At 38.7% G+C, this 19,741-nt stretch overlaps 1 protein-coding gene across 23 annotated transcripts in view; it reads left to right on the top strand.

The window, feature by feature from the left end:
• cacna1aa (calcium channel, voltage-dependent, P/Q type, alpha 1A subunit, a) overlaps positions 1 to 19,741 on the top strand; it is an 84,590-nt gene that overhangs the window by 39,282 nt on the left and 25,567 nt on the right. For 7 of the 23 annotated variants that reach the window (XM_044101039.1, XM_044101036.1, XM_044101032.1 and 4 more), the window contains exons 19-41: positions 1,186 to 1,236; positions 3,250 to 3,415; positions 3,611 to 4,239; positions 4,379 to 4,728; positions 4,835 to 4,967; positions 5,124 to 5,253; positions 5,589 to 5,648; positions 5,746 to 5,852; positions 8,219 to 8,227; positions 9,750 to 9,849; positions 10,013 to 10,173; positions 10,342 to 10,482; positions 10,567 to 10,768; positions 10,880 to 11,044; positions 11,748 to 11,858; positions 13,361 to 13,444; positions 14,910 to 14,912; positions 16,211 to 16,327; positions 16,919 to 16,984; positions 17,219 to 17,316; positions 17,463 to 17,613; positions 18,188 to 18,315; positions 19,513 to 19,609. In XM_044101039.1, coding sequence (XP_043956974.1) covers positions 1,186 to 1,236; positions 3,250 to 3,415; positions 3,611 to 4,239; positions 4,379 to 4,728; positions 4,835 to 4,967; positions 5,124 to 5,253; positions 5,589 to 5,648; positions 5,746 to 5,852; positions 8,219 to 8,227; positions 9,750 to 9,849; positions 10,013 to 10,173; positions 10,342 to 10,482; positions 10,567 to 10,768; positions 10,880 to 11,044; positions 11,748 to 11,858; positions 13,361 to 13,444; positions 14,910 to 14,912; positions 16,211 to 16,327; positions 16,919 to 16,984; positions 17,219 to 17,316; positions 17,463 to 17,613; positions 18,188 to 18,315; positions 19,513 to 19,609 — 3,259 coding nt within the window. The remainder of the gene's footprint in view (positions 1 to 1,185; positions 1,237 to 3,249; positions 3,416 to 3,610; positions 4,240 to 4,378; positions 4,729 to 4,834; positions 4,968 to 5,123; positions 5,254 to 5,588; positions 5,649 to 5,745; positions 5,853 to 8,218; positions 8,228 to 9,749; positions 9,850 to 10,012; positions 10,174 to 10,341; positions 10,483 to 10,566; positions 10,769 to 10,879; positions 11,045 to 11,747; positions 11,859 to 13,360; positions 13,445 to 14,909; positions 14,913 to 16,210; positions 16,328 to 16,918; positions 16,985 to 17,218; positions 17,317 to 17,462; positions 17,614 to 18,187; positions 18,316 to 19,512; positions 19,610 to 19,741) is intronic. The other 16 variants (XM_044101024.1, XM_044101022.1, XM_044101023.1 and 13 more) reach the window with 11 other exon arrangements.

The following is a 19,741-nucleotide window of genomic DNA, read 5'->3' as shown; positions in this document are numbered from 1 at the left end:
TCACACACATAAACTGACACCACAAACACACAACACACATAAATTATGGTTATTTTTTTAGTTTCCATAGATCTGTACTTTGTGTATTTGTCTTAGTCATAGGCATTACGTATTTTGCCTTTGTTTCAATTGAATGCAGAAGCTCCATCCTACCATCCACCTTCTTGGAATGTTTTCCAATATACATAGTTAGAAAGATAAAAGCTTCCACCTGTGACACCTGATTGGGCCATACGTTGCAGAGTAAGACTGAATTTGTAATTGAGAGGATGTTTACGTTTTATTTTAAATTTCAGAACAGAAGGTTGCTTTGAGTTTTCAATTCTGCTTCAAATCCCAAACTTGTGAAAGGATTTAGGAAACATATTGAAATTCCTTCTCGAAACAGTCCTTCCTTTTCCAAGCAGGGATTTTCAACATGGGGTCACCACTGATGCATAAAGAATCTTTTAAGAAGATATTCCATGGTTGTCTCAGAAAGAAGGCTACTGTGAAATCTACATAAAACCCTGCAAAACAATAGCATGACGACAGTCAATTTTTATGTTCAAAATCAAACCATCATAGTGGAATGCACAGACATAGGCAATAGCCATAATTTTCATTTTCATCATCTGGGAGCTTAGTGATATTCTACTTGGCATGAAAGCATATTAAATTACACACTGTTATAAAGTCAGATTGACAAATGTATTTTGCTGTGTATGACTTTTTAATATTATTTGAATATCGCAAATAAATGGAAAATGAAAGCACGCTTCAATAGACACTATGTGATGTTTTAAAAAAATCCTTGTGTCATGCACACATTGAATGATGGTGGGAGGCATGCCGCATAAGGACATTGTGAATATCACAAAAAGCCCAGCGTTGCATATATGGCACAGATTTTGATGCAGCAGACTGCTGACTCAGTGGTTTGGGTGACTGTTTAATGTGCATTTTGTATTGTGTCTCTATGTAAAGGATTGCATTCCAAAATGCCAAAATTTCTTAAAAAAAAAAAAAAAAGGAAGCAAAGCAAATTAGTATTTATGAAAATGAAACACTTTTCTGAATTAATATCTGCAGTGCAATTATTCTAAGTTGGCTCAGTCTTTGCTATGGTGGACACATTACCAATTTTGGAATAAAATCCTTCTGTTATTTTGTGCCATTTCACTCACCAGCTGTTTCCCTCCTCAGCAACAAAGTACACAGTGAGTGTCACAACGCATCCGACCCCTTTCTGGACTGGTATTTATTTATTTGTTAATTCATTTCTGAATTCCTTCTGTTTGACTTTACAATCATTCCTTGTTTTCTTTTTATTTTGTTTGTTTGTTTGAGAACAGCTTCCTTTCCTTTCTTACCTTTGTTGTTTAACTTTCCTTTAAAACTGACATTTCAGGCTTTCGTTAGCTGTTTTTATGTTGGCTTATTTGTGTTACAGGTTCCTTTTTGTTGTTGTTGCCTGCTCCACGCAGCACTGCTATTGCTTTACTGTGGTTGACTGCTGGCCCTAAGAGACAATGGAGTAAACGTTTGTAGTTTTGGAGGGTAAGAAAGGAGGTGGTCACTAATAGCTCATTTGGTCAACTCAGGGGCGATTCTGGGGGCGTAGCTTTAATGACCTTGCTTTGGTTGATTGCTATTTTAAGGTCTATTTGTGTTCTGTGGAGATGTTAACAATAGTCAGTTTATTACCTGCAGCAGACAACATTCAGAGTTCTCCCATTGTGGAAAATCATGAAAATATGGAACAGTCAGAAACAGTCAACCAAATTTGGGCGACTGGACGAATTTAATCCAACATCGATGATAGGCTGAGCCCACCGGTTGTGTAAGAACAATTTTTGAGGGGGCACAATGAGTGACATCTTAGTTAATAAGAATGCTTTGTGTAAGGCAAAGATGCAGGCCACAAAAATAAAAAAAAAAGTAGTTTATAAGGATGCGCACAAGCTCTTTCCAGTGGCAAGCAAAGCTTTTATTTTTCCCAAGAGTGCCTCCAAGTGCGGCGGTGATTTATTTACTCAAACTTATAACAGAAAAGCAGAATGACAGCATACTATGTTCAGAAAATACATTTATTTAAATGATAACCACCATGATGGGGAGGAAAACAATTTAATCATGTTTGTGGGTCGTTCCACCATTTATTCGTCTTACAGACTCAGCTAAGTATGAAACAACAAATGCAAAATTTAACACAAATTCAAATAAAAATAAAAAAGGTCTCTTCTGTGCAGTTGGTTAACAAAATCACCTGCAGTGCTGAAGATACATTCTGATGGCGTTCTTTTTCCAGAGTTTGCTGATAGAGCTGCAGCACCTGGTGATAGCCTAGCACAAACCAGAGTACCCTGAGAGAACCAGCATGCATCGGGAGAATATGCAAACTCTGTGCAGTAAGATCCCAGACCAGGATTTGAACCTAGAACTTTATTACTGCCCCACTGTACAGCAGCACTAAAAATATGTGGAATAAAAATAGTTAATATTTAAAATTCAAAATATTAAATTGGTATTTATTTCTCATAAAAAAATTCACGTGAAGCAACATGACTGGTTAAGGAACTAAACATTTCTTGATTAATAGCCACTTTATAGAAAATGAATGATTTATCAAGATTCATCAAGCAGCCTTCGAAGAAACAGCTATGAGATATGACTGTTTCTCATAGATATAGCTATGAGATATAGCTAACATCTAGCGTTAGATGTTAGCTAGCATCTAGCATTAGCTAGATGTTAGCTAGTGTCTCAGTACCAACCTTATTTATCTTTTTCCAAATCGTAGCTGTCCAGACAGTTTTCTACAACAAGGGTAATACTGACTACTGTCAACTACGCAACATTTTTTTATTTTATTTTATTATTTTTTTTTTTTACAAATTGCGTGTAAGCAGGTTGTGTCAATTGTGGAAAATGATTTCAGACCTTGCCTCAGATTTATCCTCCACTTGTGTCCACACATGGTTCAGTAAGCAAAGTCAAACTGGCTTTCACTTTGGCAACCTGTGGAAACAACAGTAGCTATGTTTTGTTGGAACCTGCCCTGTTTTATAGACCAAACCAAAATGTCCCGTAAATGTCTGTGGGCCCCACTGTGTCTTTATGCCCTTGCTACTTTACGTACCTACATTTTTGGTGTTAATTTCCATATCATCATCTTCATATATTTAAGTGTATGTTTTCACAAAGTGCAGCCCAATAAAGGCTCTCAATGCTAACAACATTCTTTTCTCCTCCTTTGTTTACCTACAGTAAGGAACAGCAGAAGAACCACAAGGGTATCAATAAATCAGTGTGGGAACAGCGAACCAAAGAGCTGAGGAAGCAGACGCTGGCATCCAGTCGTGAGGCCCTCTATAATGAGCTGGACCCTGATGATCGCTGGAAGGCAAGGACAGGGAGGGAAGAACAAAACAATGTAAAGGACCAGGCGTAAACTAGCCCTTAGACTTGTGCTATCAGTGTACACAAGCTGGCTGGCATTTTGTTATGCAATTTGCACTTCAAATCTGATTAGAAAATGAAATGTGTTATTCTTTAACTCTTCTTTGCTCCCTGTGTTGATTCCTTTCCATTATCTGTGTTTTTTTTGTATCCTCATATCTTCTTGTAGGTCAACTTTGCTCGTCACGTCCGCCCCGACATGAAAACTCACCTGGATCGACCTTTAGTCGTTGATCCCCGTGAGAACCGAAACAACAACACCAACAAGACCACTGCCAACAATTCGGACCTCTGTATCACCCAGCACCATTCTTCCGATGAGCTCCACAAACAAACGCAGCTGCAAGACCAACACGGTCAAGTAGCAGGGGGAGGCGGAGGCGGTTCAGGCCAACCCAGGGCTCTCCTGGATCGAGGGGAGTCCACTGAGAGTAGGCGGAGTCGCAAAGGTGAGCATCACCACAAGTCTCACGTCCGGTTGGACGCAACAGTCATTCCAGGTCCAGGCTCAGAAGAGAGGCCACCCCGACGCCATCACCACAACCGGAGTGGCAGTCGAGGGGGAGGACAGTCCGAGCACAGGAGGACAAGGTCACATCGAAAAAATGCAGAGGACGGAGAGGAGGGTGGAGGAAGAGCTGGAAAATCAGGGAGGCATAAGAGTAAGGGGATGAATGGAGCTGGAGATGGAGGAGACCATCAGGGAGCCAGTGAAGGTGGTGAGAGGAGGCCAAAAAGAAGTCGACATGTCAATCAATCAGAGGGCGAGGGGAGGAGGATGTGTCAGCACAGAAGGAGGTAAGTATCTCTTTAGTGTTTCCACTGTGCTGTGATGTTCTCAGACCACAAACAAATGCCCTCTTTATTTATTTACTTCTCTTTGGCAATATTTTCATCAGTCCACCACCTTTTTCATTATTCAATGACTTTTTCCTAGGGATTGCAGTGTCCCAAACCTCTCTACCACTCGACCCATCCAAAAGAGCCTCTCCAGGCAGAATAGCCAGTACAGTGAAGATATGGACAACCTAATGAACACCAAACTGGTCTCTGGCTCTTCTCCACCTGGCCAAAGTCATTCTAATCCACTTGCCAATTACGCATTAGCCCCTGGCTTCGGATCTGCTCTCCATCTTGCCAACAGTGGCACTCATGGAAGTTTAGTCACATTGGATAGCTACGGCAACATCGGCCATCATCGGGCGCACAGTGTGATCAGGCTGCCTCACCCTGACTACACGGCAGTGGACATGCCAATTTTCCCATCTATTAACGCTATTCTCCAAGGTAGGCCAGAAAATAAAAACAACTGCCTAATTAAAGGTGAAAAAAATATAGAAAACTACAGACCAATCCCCACCGAAACCTTTTTTTCTCTTGACTTATGATTCAGTCAATAAAAATGCAAACACTGAGCCTCTACCAGCAAAGGAGGACAAGGATGACGATGATGATAAAGCAGGTGAAGGAGGACCCAGACCCATGCCTCCATATAGTTCCATGTTCATCTTGTCCACTACTAACCCGTAAGAGAAGCTTTAAGCACGTATTAATCAAAACTTTACATAAACAGGATGATACAAATGATGCATTTATTACATTGTTAAAGTTAATCCTTTGTTTCAGAAGTAGAAAATATTATGCATAGCATTTAAACAATAACCAATGTCGTGTTCTTCTAGCTTTCGGCGGGCATGCCACTACATTTGTACTCTACGCTACTTTGAGATGTGTATTCTGTTGGTCATTGCTATGAGCAGTATCGCTTTGGCTGCTGAAGATCCTGTCTGGCCTGAATCACCTCGAAACAATGTAAGAAAGTTAACATACATTTTTCTACCAATTCTGTGTAAGATATTATGTATTTCACTTTCTTTTTTATATTTCATTTTGTCCCTGCTTTTCCCTCTACATGTTTTCCGGCCGAGTAATTTAAACATCTGACCAGTAATTAAATCATAGTTTTTAGAGAGGACAGTTCAGATGAGTCATCTTTTTTATGATACAATCATAATAATTTTTGGTGGGTCAGGCAGAACTTTTGAGTTCCTTTTATCTTAAAGATATTGTGGATATATTTTTCTTTCTTTTTGTTTGCCTTGGCACAACTATTCTCCTTCCTTAAATCTTTAATTTTCATTCCACAGGTACTTCGCTATTTTGACTATGTTTTTACTGGAGTTTTCACGTTTGAGATGCTGATAAAGGTAAAAGGAGCTGTCAAACTATCATTTTTTAAATTCCATTGTTTGTTCCAAATACAAACCAGTACCAATCTGCTTATGAATTGTGTCTCTCTTCTAGATGGTGGATCTGGGCTTGGTCTTGCACCAGGGCTCTTATTTTCGGGACTTGTGGAACATCCTTGACTTTATAGTGGTTAGTGGTGCTCTGGTGGCCTTCGCCTTCACGTAAGTCTCCCTCCTTTCCCTCTCCTTTCCTTGTTCCTCCACCTCATCATGTCCCATTTCTTAAATTCAATTGTACCTCGGAGTACAGCCTCTCGTACTCCCCTTTAGCGTTCCATTGCTCTTTTTTCCTCTCCATTCCTTCCTGGTGTTTTGTTTTGCTTCTTCTGTCCCTACCATCGAGTCATGTACATTATCTTGCACCCTTTCCTCAGTTAACCATTTTTTGCCAATTTGTTGCCAGTCCGTGACATTTGCCTATTTTCCACTTTCTCTCCAGTCCATCTTATATTTTTGAAACCCTTTTTATTTTCAAGCAACTCATCCTTCAAAGCCCTCCTCCACCTGCTTTACACTCAAGCATTTAGTAGAAAATAGTGCCCCTGCATCCTTCCTAACCAACCCGATTTTTACCCTGTGAGAGGGGAGGACCACCCTTTGCACCTGTAACCCTTTAGTGCCCAGGGCGTTCTAAACTTAAAGTGGGCCCAATGCAAAGCCAGGCCAGGTCATGCTGAACTTGGCTTCCATGCCCTTCTCCTCAACAAAGCAGGTATTTTCAATTCTACCTAATCTGCATGGCTGGGATGAAGCAAAATAGTTCGTAAGTGAGTCAACTTAGAGTTTAAATGCTACTCTGGGTATAAACAAACAACCAGAGGAATTAGACATATTTGTGTTATTTCATGCATTCACTCTATTTGTATAGCACTAATCCAATCATTGTGAAATGTCTTAGTTGATTTTGTCTCTTAGCTGTGGCAAATGGTAGCAACATAGCACATTTTCTATGGATTGTACTTGTTGCCTTTACATCTGTGGTATACCAGATTGTTAAAAATACGGTAGTTATATTCACACACTTCAATGGGGGAACTGGAATATATTATATTAGTTGGACCAGTTAGTGACATAAAGTACCTTGAGATTGTTTTTGTTGTAAATTAGCTGTTTATATAAAAGACAAACATAATTGAATTGGACTGACTAGTTGAGAAACAAAGCTTTCAAGTTAATATCATTACAAAAAAGGGCTTTGAAATGTAGTAACAGTTAACAGTTCAGTCAGTCTTCCAAGGCAGTTTATTAGAGTTATTGTATTAAATTACTCAACTCTTCTGGGATTTTTTTTTTACCCCCTTTAGTCATCAGATTCACACCCTCAATTTAACTTACTTATTTCAACTGAGGAAAATAAAATACAGACATTTTCTACCACTATTTGTTTATTTGCTAAATGCCATTAATTTAGATGTCCCATGACCAAACCTTATTTTTCACAGCTTTAACTGTTCAAAAATCAAAATATGAACAATACAGGGGCTTCAGTGGTGGTGCTCCATTTAGAAGATTGGCTGTGTTCCTGGGTCATTCTCTCTGATTCATCTTTATGTGTGTTATCTTTTTACCTACACCCTGTCCTGCCCTGTGTTTCAGTGTAATTGATTTGTCTTTCTATATGTGTATAAAATGGATCAATGCATACCATTAAGTGGTTCATCTAAGCTGTTTGCATATCACATGAGTTAGGTTTTGTGTTTGCATTTTTTTGTCTCTAAAAGTTGCTTTCAATGCAAATGTATGAATTAATGTACGGGCAGTCATACAGGGTTTTAGTTGAGAAGTGAATTATCCTATTAATCAGGCTAAACTACAATTGTGGTTTACAACTCTAATGAGTATTAGGTAGACGGGAACCAGTCAGACCAGACTTGTACCCATCAAGATAGCACCTTAATTTGATTTCTGAAAATCGAGCAGCACTCCAGAAAGGATCGGTAGTCTTGTTTGAGATGGTTATCGCTCCTTTAATCCAATCAGTCAGGTCTGAGAGCTGCAGTGTCGTTTGTCGCAATTGTGGCTGTCCTATTTGGTTTTTTCCAACGTCAACCCGAGGTTCTTGTGAAGACTTAGAGCTCAAACCAATTTAAAAGAAACGCATTTGACTTTATTTTATTACATGTTAATATTAAGTGTTGACAAAGTGTCTATAAATAAAGATTCAAAATTATTTTCAGTTTTTAGCAACAATTTAGTCAGGCATGCCTTAATACTGAACTTTATTGATAACCTTTAAAGGAAAGTTTAATTATCATATTTAATAATTTGTTTAGAAATATGCTTGTGAAATGTTTATGTGCATGTTTGTTTTTGCAGCAGGGGTATGTTACTTTGAAAGTTTACCGAATGAAGAGCAATCCTTAGGTCCTCGTATTTTTTTCTAACTCTGTCTCTCATATGGATGTATTACCTCCTTTCTCTATGTCCCATCCGGTGTCTCTCTCCCACCTTTTGTCTTTTGTCGTCTCTTCCCCTTATTCTTACTGTCTTTCACTTCTCACTCATCTCTTCCTTCGGATCACCAACAGCGGCGGCGGGTAAAGTTCTCTGTCTTGCTCAGTCTTTCTCCTCTTCATTTCCTTCTGCACTCTCAGTATCTGTTCTTCAGATCCCACTCAGTTTTTCTATTCATTCATCCCTCATCACTGCTGAAACATGTACCTTTCACCACGAAATAACTCTGCTCCAAACACATATAAACCTCATTTTAACCTGCATCATGTGTTGGCTGGATCACAGTGCTGCAACGCGACATTAGGTGCTCATGGAAGGTTTAACACAAGACAGAAGCAATGAAGAAAAGACAGACAAGATAAATGTCTGCAATTTGCATTTATTGCCATATTTTTATTATTAAAAGGGTGAGAAAGTAAAAAAAAAATAAAAATCTAAATTTATTGTGAAGAAACTGTCAGTGCTACACTAAAAAGCTCAGCGCAGCATGCACACTTGTGCAGTCTTGCACACCAAATCAGAAATTTGTATATAACTACCAGCAGGCTGCCATCTGGCCTGGCAGCTGGAAGAAGTTGGCAGTTGTGTACACAGCTGCTACCGCTTTGGTAACCTTTAAACTTCATCTTTTCACCCTAATTGTCAAGTGTGGTGAAAAAACATATTTGCAGAGAACTAAAGGAGCGTTTAAACTACTGTAAAGTTTTCTAGCTCATAATCAGCTCACATTAGGATTTTCCTAATGCATAATTGCAACTGTGTAACATATCATATTGTTACTTATTTGTAGTTCTTAAATTTGATATTGTGTGACTATATAGAGAGTAGAAGAGCATGACTTGGATTTAGTTTTAGGTTTTCACCAAGGCTTGTCTTGGTACTCATGAAGATCAAGGCTGAGAGGCTTTGAATATAATAGTCTACGTTGTTTGAACATCAATAAGCAGCTAATCTGTTCAAATCCTTACTAGGAATGCCCAGAATATTTGGGAGAGATGTGTATCTGATGTTTAGTATGTAAATCTATGGCACATAGTGCTACTATGGCAGAGTGACACTTGCTGAAGACTTATTTATGTCAAGCAAAGTCCACACCACACAAAACTCTCCAGAAATAATTCTCCAAAATATACCTTTCTCCATCACTCTGGCTGCTGCTGAAAAGAGAAAAAAATCTTTCAGCATGGAAGCAAGGTTTCAATGCAGCATGAATAGATTTTACCATTGGCTGGGCATGTGCAAGCCAAGGCTATAGCCACATGTGTAAAGCATTGAAATACATTGCAAAGTGGTTAGCAAGTAGAGTAAAACAACAGTATTAAGACAGTATTGATAGCATGTACGATAGTTCTGAAAAGACACCTAACTCTAGCATGTAGCTACAATGCCAAAGCCACACTTAGAAGTAAGGATGTAGTGTAATATTATAGCAATGCTGCATGTGTTGCTATGTATTTAACCCTGACGCAGTTACTCATTGCGAGCTAACTCGAATCAGTGCTGAACAAAAAAATGGCTGCGCACGGCCATTTTGGTATGCAGGCTGTTGTATTGTCCTTAAACTGTTTAATTTATGTGTGTGTTTGTCTACGTGTTCATATGTAGGGGTAGCAGTAAAGGAAAAGACATCAGCACGATCAAATCTTTGAGGGTTCTGCGAGTGTTGCGTCCTCTGAAGACCATTAAACGGCTTCCAAAGCTCAAGGTATGTCCACCTTACTCATCAAACTCAAAAAACCTTCTGCAAGGTTGAAGCCTTATTGTTGTATGTGGCAAGAGAAAAATAGGTGTTATATATTTATGTATAACCTTTTATTTTGACAAATGTAAACAACATCCCTACTTCTTTCTGTTTTTTCTGTGATCAGGCTGTGTTTGACTGTGTGGTGAACTCACTAAAGAACGTCCTGAACATCCTGATTGTCTACCTACTCTTCATGTTCATCTTTGCTGTGGTAGCTGTGCAGCTCTTCAAGGGACGTTTCTTTTTCTGCACTGATGAATCCAAAGAGTTCGAGCGCGACTGCAGGTCAGGAAGTACCAGTGCTTTATGACAGCCTAATACTGTTTGTCTGTGAAGTCATTTTGTTTCTTTCCAATGTCTTCAGGACATGCACCGAAGTCCAAAGATGTATGCATATGAGAACAAACCTAAGTATTTTTTTGTCATACTGAGGATGCAATATGTGTCTTTTAGAGGCGAATATCTGGTGTATGAACGTGATAACGAAGTGAGGGCGCAGAAGCGGGAGTGGAAGAAATACGATTTCCACTATGACAATGTGGCTTGGGCCCTTCTCACCCTCTTCACTGTTTCCACTGGAGAGGGGTGGCCGCAGTAAGCTATTATACTTATGTAAAATTGAGTAGAGAACTGCATTTTTTTCTTTAATTTGATAACCTGTTTTTTTTCCCCCCACAGGGTGCTGAAACATTCAGTGGATGCGACCTATGAGAATCAGGGCCCGAGCCCAGGATATCGGATGGAAATGTCCATCTTTTACGTGGTGTACTTCGTGGTCTTCCCCTTCTTCTTCGTCAACATTTTCGTTGCTCTTATTATCATCACCTTCCAAGAACAAGGAGACAAAATGATGGAGGAATATAGTCTGGAAAAGAACGAGGTAAGAAGCTAACACAATATCGCAAATTAGCATTATGATAATTGAATTCTTACTGTGAGTTCAGAGAACTTGGTTGGGACTAGAATTGAACTTTTCTCTTGTTTTGGACAGAGAGCTTGTATAGATTTTGCCATCAACGCCAGGCCTCTGACACGCCACATGCCTCAGAATAAATTGAGCTATCAGTACAAAATGTGGGAGTTTGTGGTGTCACCGCCATTTGAATATACCATAATGGCTATGATCGCGCTCAACACCGTGGTGCTAATGATGAAGGTAAGTCACAATGAGCTAAACATATACGCAGTAACATAGCCCCATAGTTGTTATCAGTGTTACAAGTACCACTAACAGAACTTGGGCTGCCTTTGTTATTTAAAGCAGATTTTGCCTTTTTTATTTTTTGTCTGCAATGCAGACCATGGATCTAGGAATAACATCATCCTAGTTTAGCCATGTTTCAGTTTCAATTTTGGAAACATCTCGACCATGTTACCTACTTTGAGCAATACAAACTAATCACAATGTATTTCTCTGTACTTATACTTTTTCAACATTTACACTGAAGGAGAATTTCATGGATTTATTGAGATAATATTTGGCCAAAGTGTAAATTTCTTTTCCGGCTGGAACTTTTGCATCTGCATGTTCATGGAAGGCCTGCCAATCAGATGCACAGATCCGTGTGGGCTCCTCTTGTCCCACTGGAAATAATGTATAGTTGTGTGCAATTCGTGCAAAAAAAGAAGAACTTGGTGTTTATTAAGTGGCACTTATTAATATTACTTTTAGAATCACTATCATAGACTTTAAGCTAACTGTATCTTCTGGTAACCGTAAGAAGTTTTCCCAAAGTGTAAAATTCGAATATTTGATGTAAAATATTCGGTCAATACGGAATAGGTCAGACTGATTCTGATGTTTGTCTATTGCATTTAATTTATTCCTAATTGACTGTACTGTGTGTCTTTGTGTTTAGTATGATGGAGCTTCTGACACCTACGAAGCAGTTTTAGCCAACCTCAACATAGTGTTTACTTCGCTCTTCTCCTTGGAGTGTGTCCTTAAGATCATTGCCTTTGGGGCTCTGGTGAGTGTATATGTGTGTGGGCTTTTGTTTTGTAAAAATGCACTGCTCTCATGTATTTTCGTGGAGTTCCTGGAAGATAACCCAGTTATTAATGTTAATGTTGTCTTCATATGGATGTAGATACATTGTAAAAGGGATGCATTTGGAATGTCTCATGTTAAATCAGATGAAACCCAGACAAGTATGATCAGAAGTAAAGAACAGCAACAGCAACACAGTGCCTAGAAACCTATACAAACATAAAACCACTTGCATTTCTTAGCACATGATGGAGCATTAACATCCTAATGGGAACAGGTTACAAGCCTAAACCTAAACTTTAACTGGGAAATTTAAAGTCGATTAGATTGAAAATGACAATGGACTAATATAACTAAAGCATAATGCTTATAAAATTCATTCAGATCTGTTGTACAAACAGTGGAAATGGACCTAAACTGATTCCTGAACAAAGATTTCTGAAGTAGAAACACACATATTAATTGTTCTGCATTATTGTTTTCATTTTGTGGAGAAAACTGAGTTCAAGTTGTGGTTTACTGTTTTTGTACACATATAAAACTAACAAAAATCAAAGGGCAAATTGTGCAGTTGCTGAAGCTGTGGAACAAAAAGGCAAGGAAAGAGCAAGATATATTTTGAGGCTGAATGGTCGGGGGAGATAAAGGACAGTGTGGGAACAGCACCGTAGTAATTAGTTGAAATCGCGTGAATGACATATTGGTGACGAAAATAGAAGCAAAGATTACTCTGAGGGCGGTGATTAGACAGAAGAGGATTTGAATCTTAGTAAGAAGGCTAGAACACAGTCAACATGGACATCTTAAGCCTAAATAATGCCACTCCTCAGACATGTCCTTTATCAGCATGTGTGTGTGTGTAGGTGTGTATCAAGGTGGTTTATTTTGATAGCTGCCACTAAGTCTAATGCACAGTTTAGCTACAGGCAACCACTAGAAAAAAGGAGTGCTCAGAGTATCAACTCTTTGTCTTGACCAGGCTCTGTGATTCCTTTCATACACATTAAAACCAGATATTTTTCAGACTTTAATTTTAACTATGCATTTTTAAGTCATGTATACTCTATATGTGATGTTATGATGTTTGATGGCAGCTTTTGTTGTGTGCTGCAGCAGAATTTGTCCTCAACTTGAGTACATGGCCTCCATCCGTCAGTGATGGACCATTTGTCCAATCTAATTTTTATCTGTTCTTGTCTGAGTCTGACATGTCTTTTATCACACTTTCCCATTCTGCTTTTCTCTCTCTGCTGCTTTTTCTGTGCTACTCGTTCTTCATCTCGAATTATTTAAACAACCCTTTTCTCTATCTAAATTGATTTCCTTTATTCATACTTACCTTCCTTTCCAAATCCATGTTTTTTTCTGTGTCTTGTTCCACCTTGATAAATTTCTTCACATCATTTTCCATATTATTCCGCTGACATTTTATGCCCCATCTTTCTCCTCCCTTGCACTCCCTCTCTTCTTTGATTTGTTCAGAACTATTTCAAAGATGCCTGGAATATTTTTGACTGTGTGACAGTTCTGGGCAGCATTACAGACATCCTGGTCACAGAGCTTGGGGTAAGTACAAATTTTGCCATTTATGTTCTAAAGTCGTTTCTTCTAAAAGGCCAGTATTACATTTGAAAAAGCCTCTGGAAGTGCAGTATAAGTTAGGTGGGCTGCAGCATGTGTCAGTGAAGTTTTAAATCTGTGACTGTCTCTCAAAAACTTATACAAGCCAAGAGAATAAGGGAAGAGCGTGAGTTAGATATCATCGTTGAGTCTGGCATTGCTCAGTCATGCGTGACCGTCTCTTGAAAGTCTTATATAATTGTCCCAGTTGGTGAGATGGGAATCCAGCCAGCCAACTCCGATGCCACCGTCAGCAAGGCAGGGAGCATGCTGATGCTCTACATAGACCCAGTTAACAGCTTGTCCAAGCAGCCAATCATGTTATTTGCTTGTTTCAGATGTCTGATAGTCACTACAGTCAGTGCATCAAAGTTTCAGTAATGATCTCACTCTTAGTGTGACAAAGAGACACCTAAGACTATATTATTTTAATAAAATCAGTTTTCTATTTCTTTTTACAAACACTATATAAACAAACGTATTCACTCGTGTACTTTCACACACGTGAACTCTTCAGGGACATCCTGTTCTTGTAGACTTAATAGTAAAGCCGACACTGCCAGGAGTGCATTTATTGTCAGACACCAACGGCGCTGAAAAACATCACAAGCTTGTTCAGTCAGGTAGATGTCAGCAGGACATTCAAGTTCTTTCGCACCAAACTTGCCCAACCATGTCTTCGTGGCACTTTGTACAGCAAAAAGGGGCCATCCCCAAACTGTTTCTACAAAGTTGGGAGCATTAAATTGCCCAAAATGTCTTAGTATCCTGAAGTAGTACACATTTATTTTCCTAAAGCTAAGAGGGTAAAGCCAACTCTTGAAAAATGGCACCAATTTTTTTTGTGTATTTTTTTTTATATAGTTTTAAAACTATGACTTTTTTCTTCTAATTTGAGGTGATGTACCTTGACACCCAAAACAACCAAATGCCTGTAAATAATTTATGGCTAGCTGGAAGGAACCCATACAATATGGAAGGCTAGCTGGAAGGAACCCATAAAAATCTTTTATTAAGTGCTGTTATTGTTGTTTAGTTTTTTTTTGTTTGTTTTATTTTATCAATTTTATAAAGTTGTGCAAAATCTGTAATCTAACACCTTATATTGTGCTGATTTTTGGATGATTTGACCATTGATTTATTGTCTTGTTTTTTTTTTCTTTCTTTTCACATGCTTTCTTTAAATCGTCTACACACTTTACGGCGACCTTCTGTAATCTACTTTGCCCTGTTCCCTTTCTCTCCCCCTCGACTTGTTCCTGTGATTTCGCCCAATCAAAATGCACTATGAATCCTCTGTGTTCCACCCATGACAACCGGCTTGGTCAATCTGTCTGGTTGTTCTTGGAATCAACCAAAAATCCCAAAAATGTGCTGCTATAAACCATATGTCTGCAACATCCACATGTAGATGGTTTGTAATTTTTTTGGAGATCTTATTTTGCTGCATGTATTTTATCGGCATCCCAGCCAATGTTATGTTTGTGAATTGTGCATGCTGTGATTGACTCACCCACAACACTCACTGTATATCCTTTACTGAGAACTTGAACAGAGTTTGTAAAGGATTAAGACACTATAAACCACTACAGACTGCTAAGCTCAATATGTGAGCTTACAATATTCACATATTCACCCACACATTTGAAAGTGACTGGTAGATTTTTATATTTTTTTCTGCATATCACTGACTCCAAAGGTTTGCTCCTGGCAGAGAGAATAAGTAATGCATGATGACCCTTGCATGCCTTTGGCAGCAGCTCTTTATTTTTACAACACACACAAACAAACACAGCCATACACACTCATAGAGTGATGCACTAAATGCCGTACAGTAACCTGCATGTGCTGCTGCCAGGTCCTTTCCAGCGCTCAGTTTCAAACAGCGGTCTTTTGTTCTGTTATCTGATAAACAGTGGAAGGACACGTTCTGTAAGATGTTATATAATCAAGAAAATCAAATAAAAGCAACAAAATCCAACATAACTCTTTTTTTTTGTGCAAATGTGAAAACTTAAGAAATGATTTTAGAACGTTGTGGTTCTGTTGCTCTTATTTGATTGTGACATCAGTACAATGTCTATTTGACTTCTTCAGTCTGTTCAAGCGATGCATGAGCTGCTGTAAAATCTGTGGTTTGCTTTCTTTCCTTCTGCATGCTGTGTGCTTGTCATGCTTTACAATTTGCATCTTTGCCTTGAGAGAATTAGTGCATTTGGTTGTCTTTGAAAGAAAATGTCCTGACAGTCCTGCACTCAAACTGTTCACCTTCTCTGCCACAACTACTAATAACATATCCCTGATTGGATGAAGCTAGTTAGATTTGAATGTTTTTGTTTTCTTTTTCCCCTGGTGTGTTGCATTGTTTTGTTTGCCCGATCTACTGGATATGAAGAGCTTGTTGGAGCCTTGCTGACTTGAGTTTGGTTTGCTTTGACTTGTATGACTCTTTATTATTTTATTTCTATTGACTTTAAATCTGCATTAATTTGAGTTTTGTTTTTGTTTCTTCCCCCCCGTTTTATGTTTTTTGTCATTTTAGATATGCCACAGCTTGCTGCAAAACTAACCACTGTTTCATTTTATTCTCACCCCAATTCCTCCTTTCTGTCCCTCTTTTGTGTTCCTCTTTAACTCCCATCTCCTTGTCGCTTCCTATCTTCATCCTTCCCGTCTATCTTTATCTCTGGTCATGATGTGGCTGTACTGTAGGATAATTTCATCAACTTAAGTTTCCTAAGACTGTTCAGAGCAGCTCGTCTCATCAAACTGCTGAGGCAGGGAGAAACCATTCGCATCCTGCTCTGGACCTTTGTTCAGTCATTCAAGGTTTGATTCAAATTACCCTATGACTCTGTGTGTTCATTTTTGAGAACATAAACAGCATATACAGCTTAGCATTAAAATGTTCTGTGGCAAGCATATTTTTTAATAGTCACTGATTAAAAAAAAAAAAAGTATTTTGCATTATTTGGTGTTTTGAGTCCTGCTATCGATGAATCTCAGTCACTGACTATAGAAAATCAAATAAATTAAACTGTATCCCATCAGCGTGTTTCGGTCACAGTCAGACTCTGTCGTTGAGACTTCTGTATATTTCATATCCACACTGTGGATGGCAAGCAGGAAATAAATGTGTATCTGCTTCATAAAAAGGAAAGAAAAATTATTTATGCAAAGGTTATGATGTTTGAAAATCACAAATCATTAATTATGCATAAGATGGATTTTCTTCTTGATTTCTAACAAGGGTAAATTATGCATATTTGCTGTGATTTCTGTCCTTATGTTCAAATCTTCACACTGGTGAAAATCTTAATTTAGTTTTAACTAATAAAAAAAAAAAATAGTATTCTATAAGCGATGATAGTCTGTATATTTTACATGTTATAAATTCTTGTCATGTGTGTTCCTCCTTAGGCACTTCCTTATGTCTGCCTTCTCATTGCCATGCTGTTTTTCATCTACGCCATAATCGGGATGCAGGTGGGTGACTCCCTTCACCTTACTTTTCCTACCGTGCTTTGAAGGTGCATTTAACAAATTTTACTTTTGTGAACTTATAGCATGGGGCAATGTAGAGACAAATGAGATTTGATGCGAGCTCCAAAGTAGACTAGTATAACAGTCACAGTCTTAACATCATGTGTTTTTCAGATTTACTCTACTTCTGCCTAAAATTTATTTTAATGTTAAAAATAATATGACTTTGTTTGGCAGCTATTTGGAAATATTGCTATTGAGGAAGATGGAGAGAGTGCCATCAACCAACACAACAACTTCAGGACCTTTGTGCAGGCTTTGATGCTTCTCTTTAGGTGATTATTTGCACGTGTTTAGGATCCCCAGAAAGAGTGGATGTCCTTATATACAGCAATGATCGTAATTCTTGCACTTTGTGTAAATGTTCAGTTCCCTTCCATACTCCTTCTTTGCTAAAGAGGTCATTTTTGTGCATTTGAAGGAGCGCAACAGGAGAGGCGTGGCATGAGATTATGCTAGCTTGTCTGGGGGGTAAGGAGTGCGACATCAATTCAGGAAACACAGGGCCGGAGTGTGGGAGCCAGGTGGCCTACCTCTACTTTGTCTCCTTCATCTTCTTCTGTTCGTTCTTGGTGAGTACACACTGCGAGGTTTTACAGTCAGATCCTACCAGTAGAGGAAAATCACAATGTTTTACAGAATTATTTACATCTCTTTACCACCATAAACATGTACTAATTTACTCAATGATGAATCTACATGACACAATATGTAGAAGAGGATATACTGCTATGTTTGGTAGAAAAATACAATTCCATCTTAAAACACGTGCCAGGATCGTGCTGTGGATACTCCTTTCTTTAGTTGGGTTGATAATTTTTCTCACTTGATCAAGACTGGTCAATTAAATTTCACAAACACTCTCTATTCAGTCTGGCTGTACTTATGCTATTTTGCCAAAAACGAATAGGCAGACATTTTGATTTTTAGATGTGCAAAGGTGATAGAGAGAAACCTTAGAGATCTTGCAGCTAATTGCTATAAAGTACGGTTCAACAAAGTATTGAATCGGAGGGGAAAAGCATGAAAAAACATCTTTGGGTTGGTAGACCAGCTGCAGAACTTGTTTGACTGATTATAAGATACCTTTTGTCAAATTGAATGGTTAACGTTTCTGTGTGTATGTTCAAATCCTTATATGTCCAGATGCTGAATCTGTTTGTAGCCGTCATCATGGACAACTTTGAGTACCTGACAAGAGATTCATCTATTCTGGGACCTCACCACCTTGATGAGTATGTAAGGATATGGGCCGAGTATGATCCTGCTGCCTGGTGAGTGCTAACATGCCTACCCCCATCTACAATGAAACACAAAGCTTATAGAGTCGCACACATCAAGTTACCATATCACATTCTGATATGTTAAATTGTTGCCTTTATGTTCTAACAAGTTTGCTCACACAGGGATTCTCACCAGGGTCTGTGGTCACCGCAGAGTAACTCTGTGACCGCTTTTCTCTCTGGTAAAAAGTAATTCTGACTCGCAAATGTCTTTATAACGAATTATGTTCTTAAAGCTGCAGTAGTATATACTACTGCAGCTTTCAGATCCAAGTGCTCAGCTTGTCACAACAAAGTGAACCTCTTGCCAAATAGTTCCATATGTGAATAACCACATGGGACTCCTGGTTATCTCCATCTCACAGAGCATCCCTTAAATTCTCCTCTCCTGCCCTCCTCCTTCCCGAGATATATCTTTTACCTGTTTCTAAATCTTCTCCCTCTACTGGAAACGGCATACTGGCAAAAACTTAACGTGGCAGTGTCTATACTCCACACCAACCTTCCCTTTAATGTAAATATCTGCTGTAGACATGCTAAGTTTCAAGGTATCTGTATTCCAGATTTTGTGTGTTCCCTTATGCTTTCCTGCAAACTGTTTAACCGTTAAGAAGGAAAAAGACTTGAGGAGCTAAAACCAAAACTGTTTGAGAGTAGCCTTGAGATCTCTTATATAGTCAGTTTTATTAAAACATCATAATAATAAAGGAGTTACGAATGGATACATTTGTTTAATAAATATCTAGCCAATGATTGAAAAGACTTGCTTTTTCTGCAAACATGTAGGGAGACAAATTCCAGGAAGCAACAACAAATAGCTAACACTAAACATGTATTTAAGAGGGAGGGACTCCTCACATCAAAAGCAGCTATTAAGCAATTATCAAGCGCATACTTTCCTAGTCTGTGGGCTGTTTCTTGAATTGTATTGTTTATTCGCTGCAACTCTTTAGCCAGATATCAAGGGCTTGTTTTATAAAAGCTACACAATCATTACATAAAAGATGCCTTGCAATGAAGTGATGTTTTTGTAATTTATCTTATCTCAAGGATCATTTTTACAACACTGTAAAGTCTCTTCTTGTTCTTGTCGATCTTGTGTTCTTGCTCCCAATGTCCTCTCTTCTCTCTGGATGTTTTTCCCCCCTGTTTGTGTCCATGTTTAACTCCCCTGTATTCTTCTTGCAGCGGGCGCATACATTATAAGGACATGTACAGTTTATTACGAGTTATCGACCCGCCTCTTGGCTTAGGAAAGAAATGCCCCCATAGGGTGGCCTGCAAGGTTTGACTCTCATTCAAATGAAACCTTCTCAACCACACTTGCTAGCCACGGCATCCAGGAATGGATTGAATGCTGCTTTTGTTTTTGATTTGTTTTTGTTTTTTTTGTTCTCTTAGTTTGTTTTCTTTAGTT

The sequence above is a fragment of the Gambusia affinis genome, linkage group LG19 (genome assembly GCF_019740435.1).
Source record: "Gambusia affinis linkage group LG19, SWU_Gaff_1.0, whole genome shotgun sequence".
NCBI classification, from domain to species: domain Eukaryota; kingdom Metazoa; phylum Chordata; class Actinopteri; order Cyprinodontiformes; family Poeciliidae; genus Gambusia; species Gambusia affinis.
Note: the sequence above shows the minus strand (reverse complement) of the source record. Positions and strands in the feature narration are given on the sequence as shown.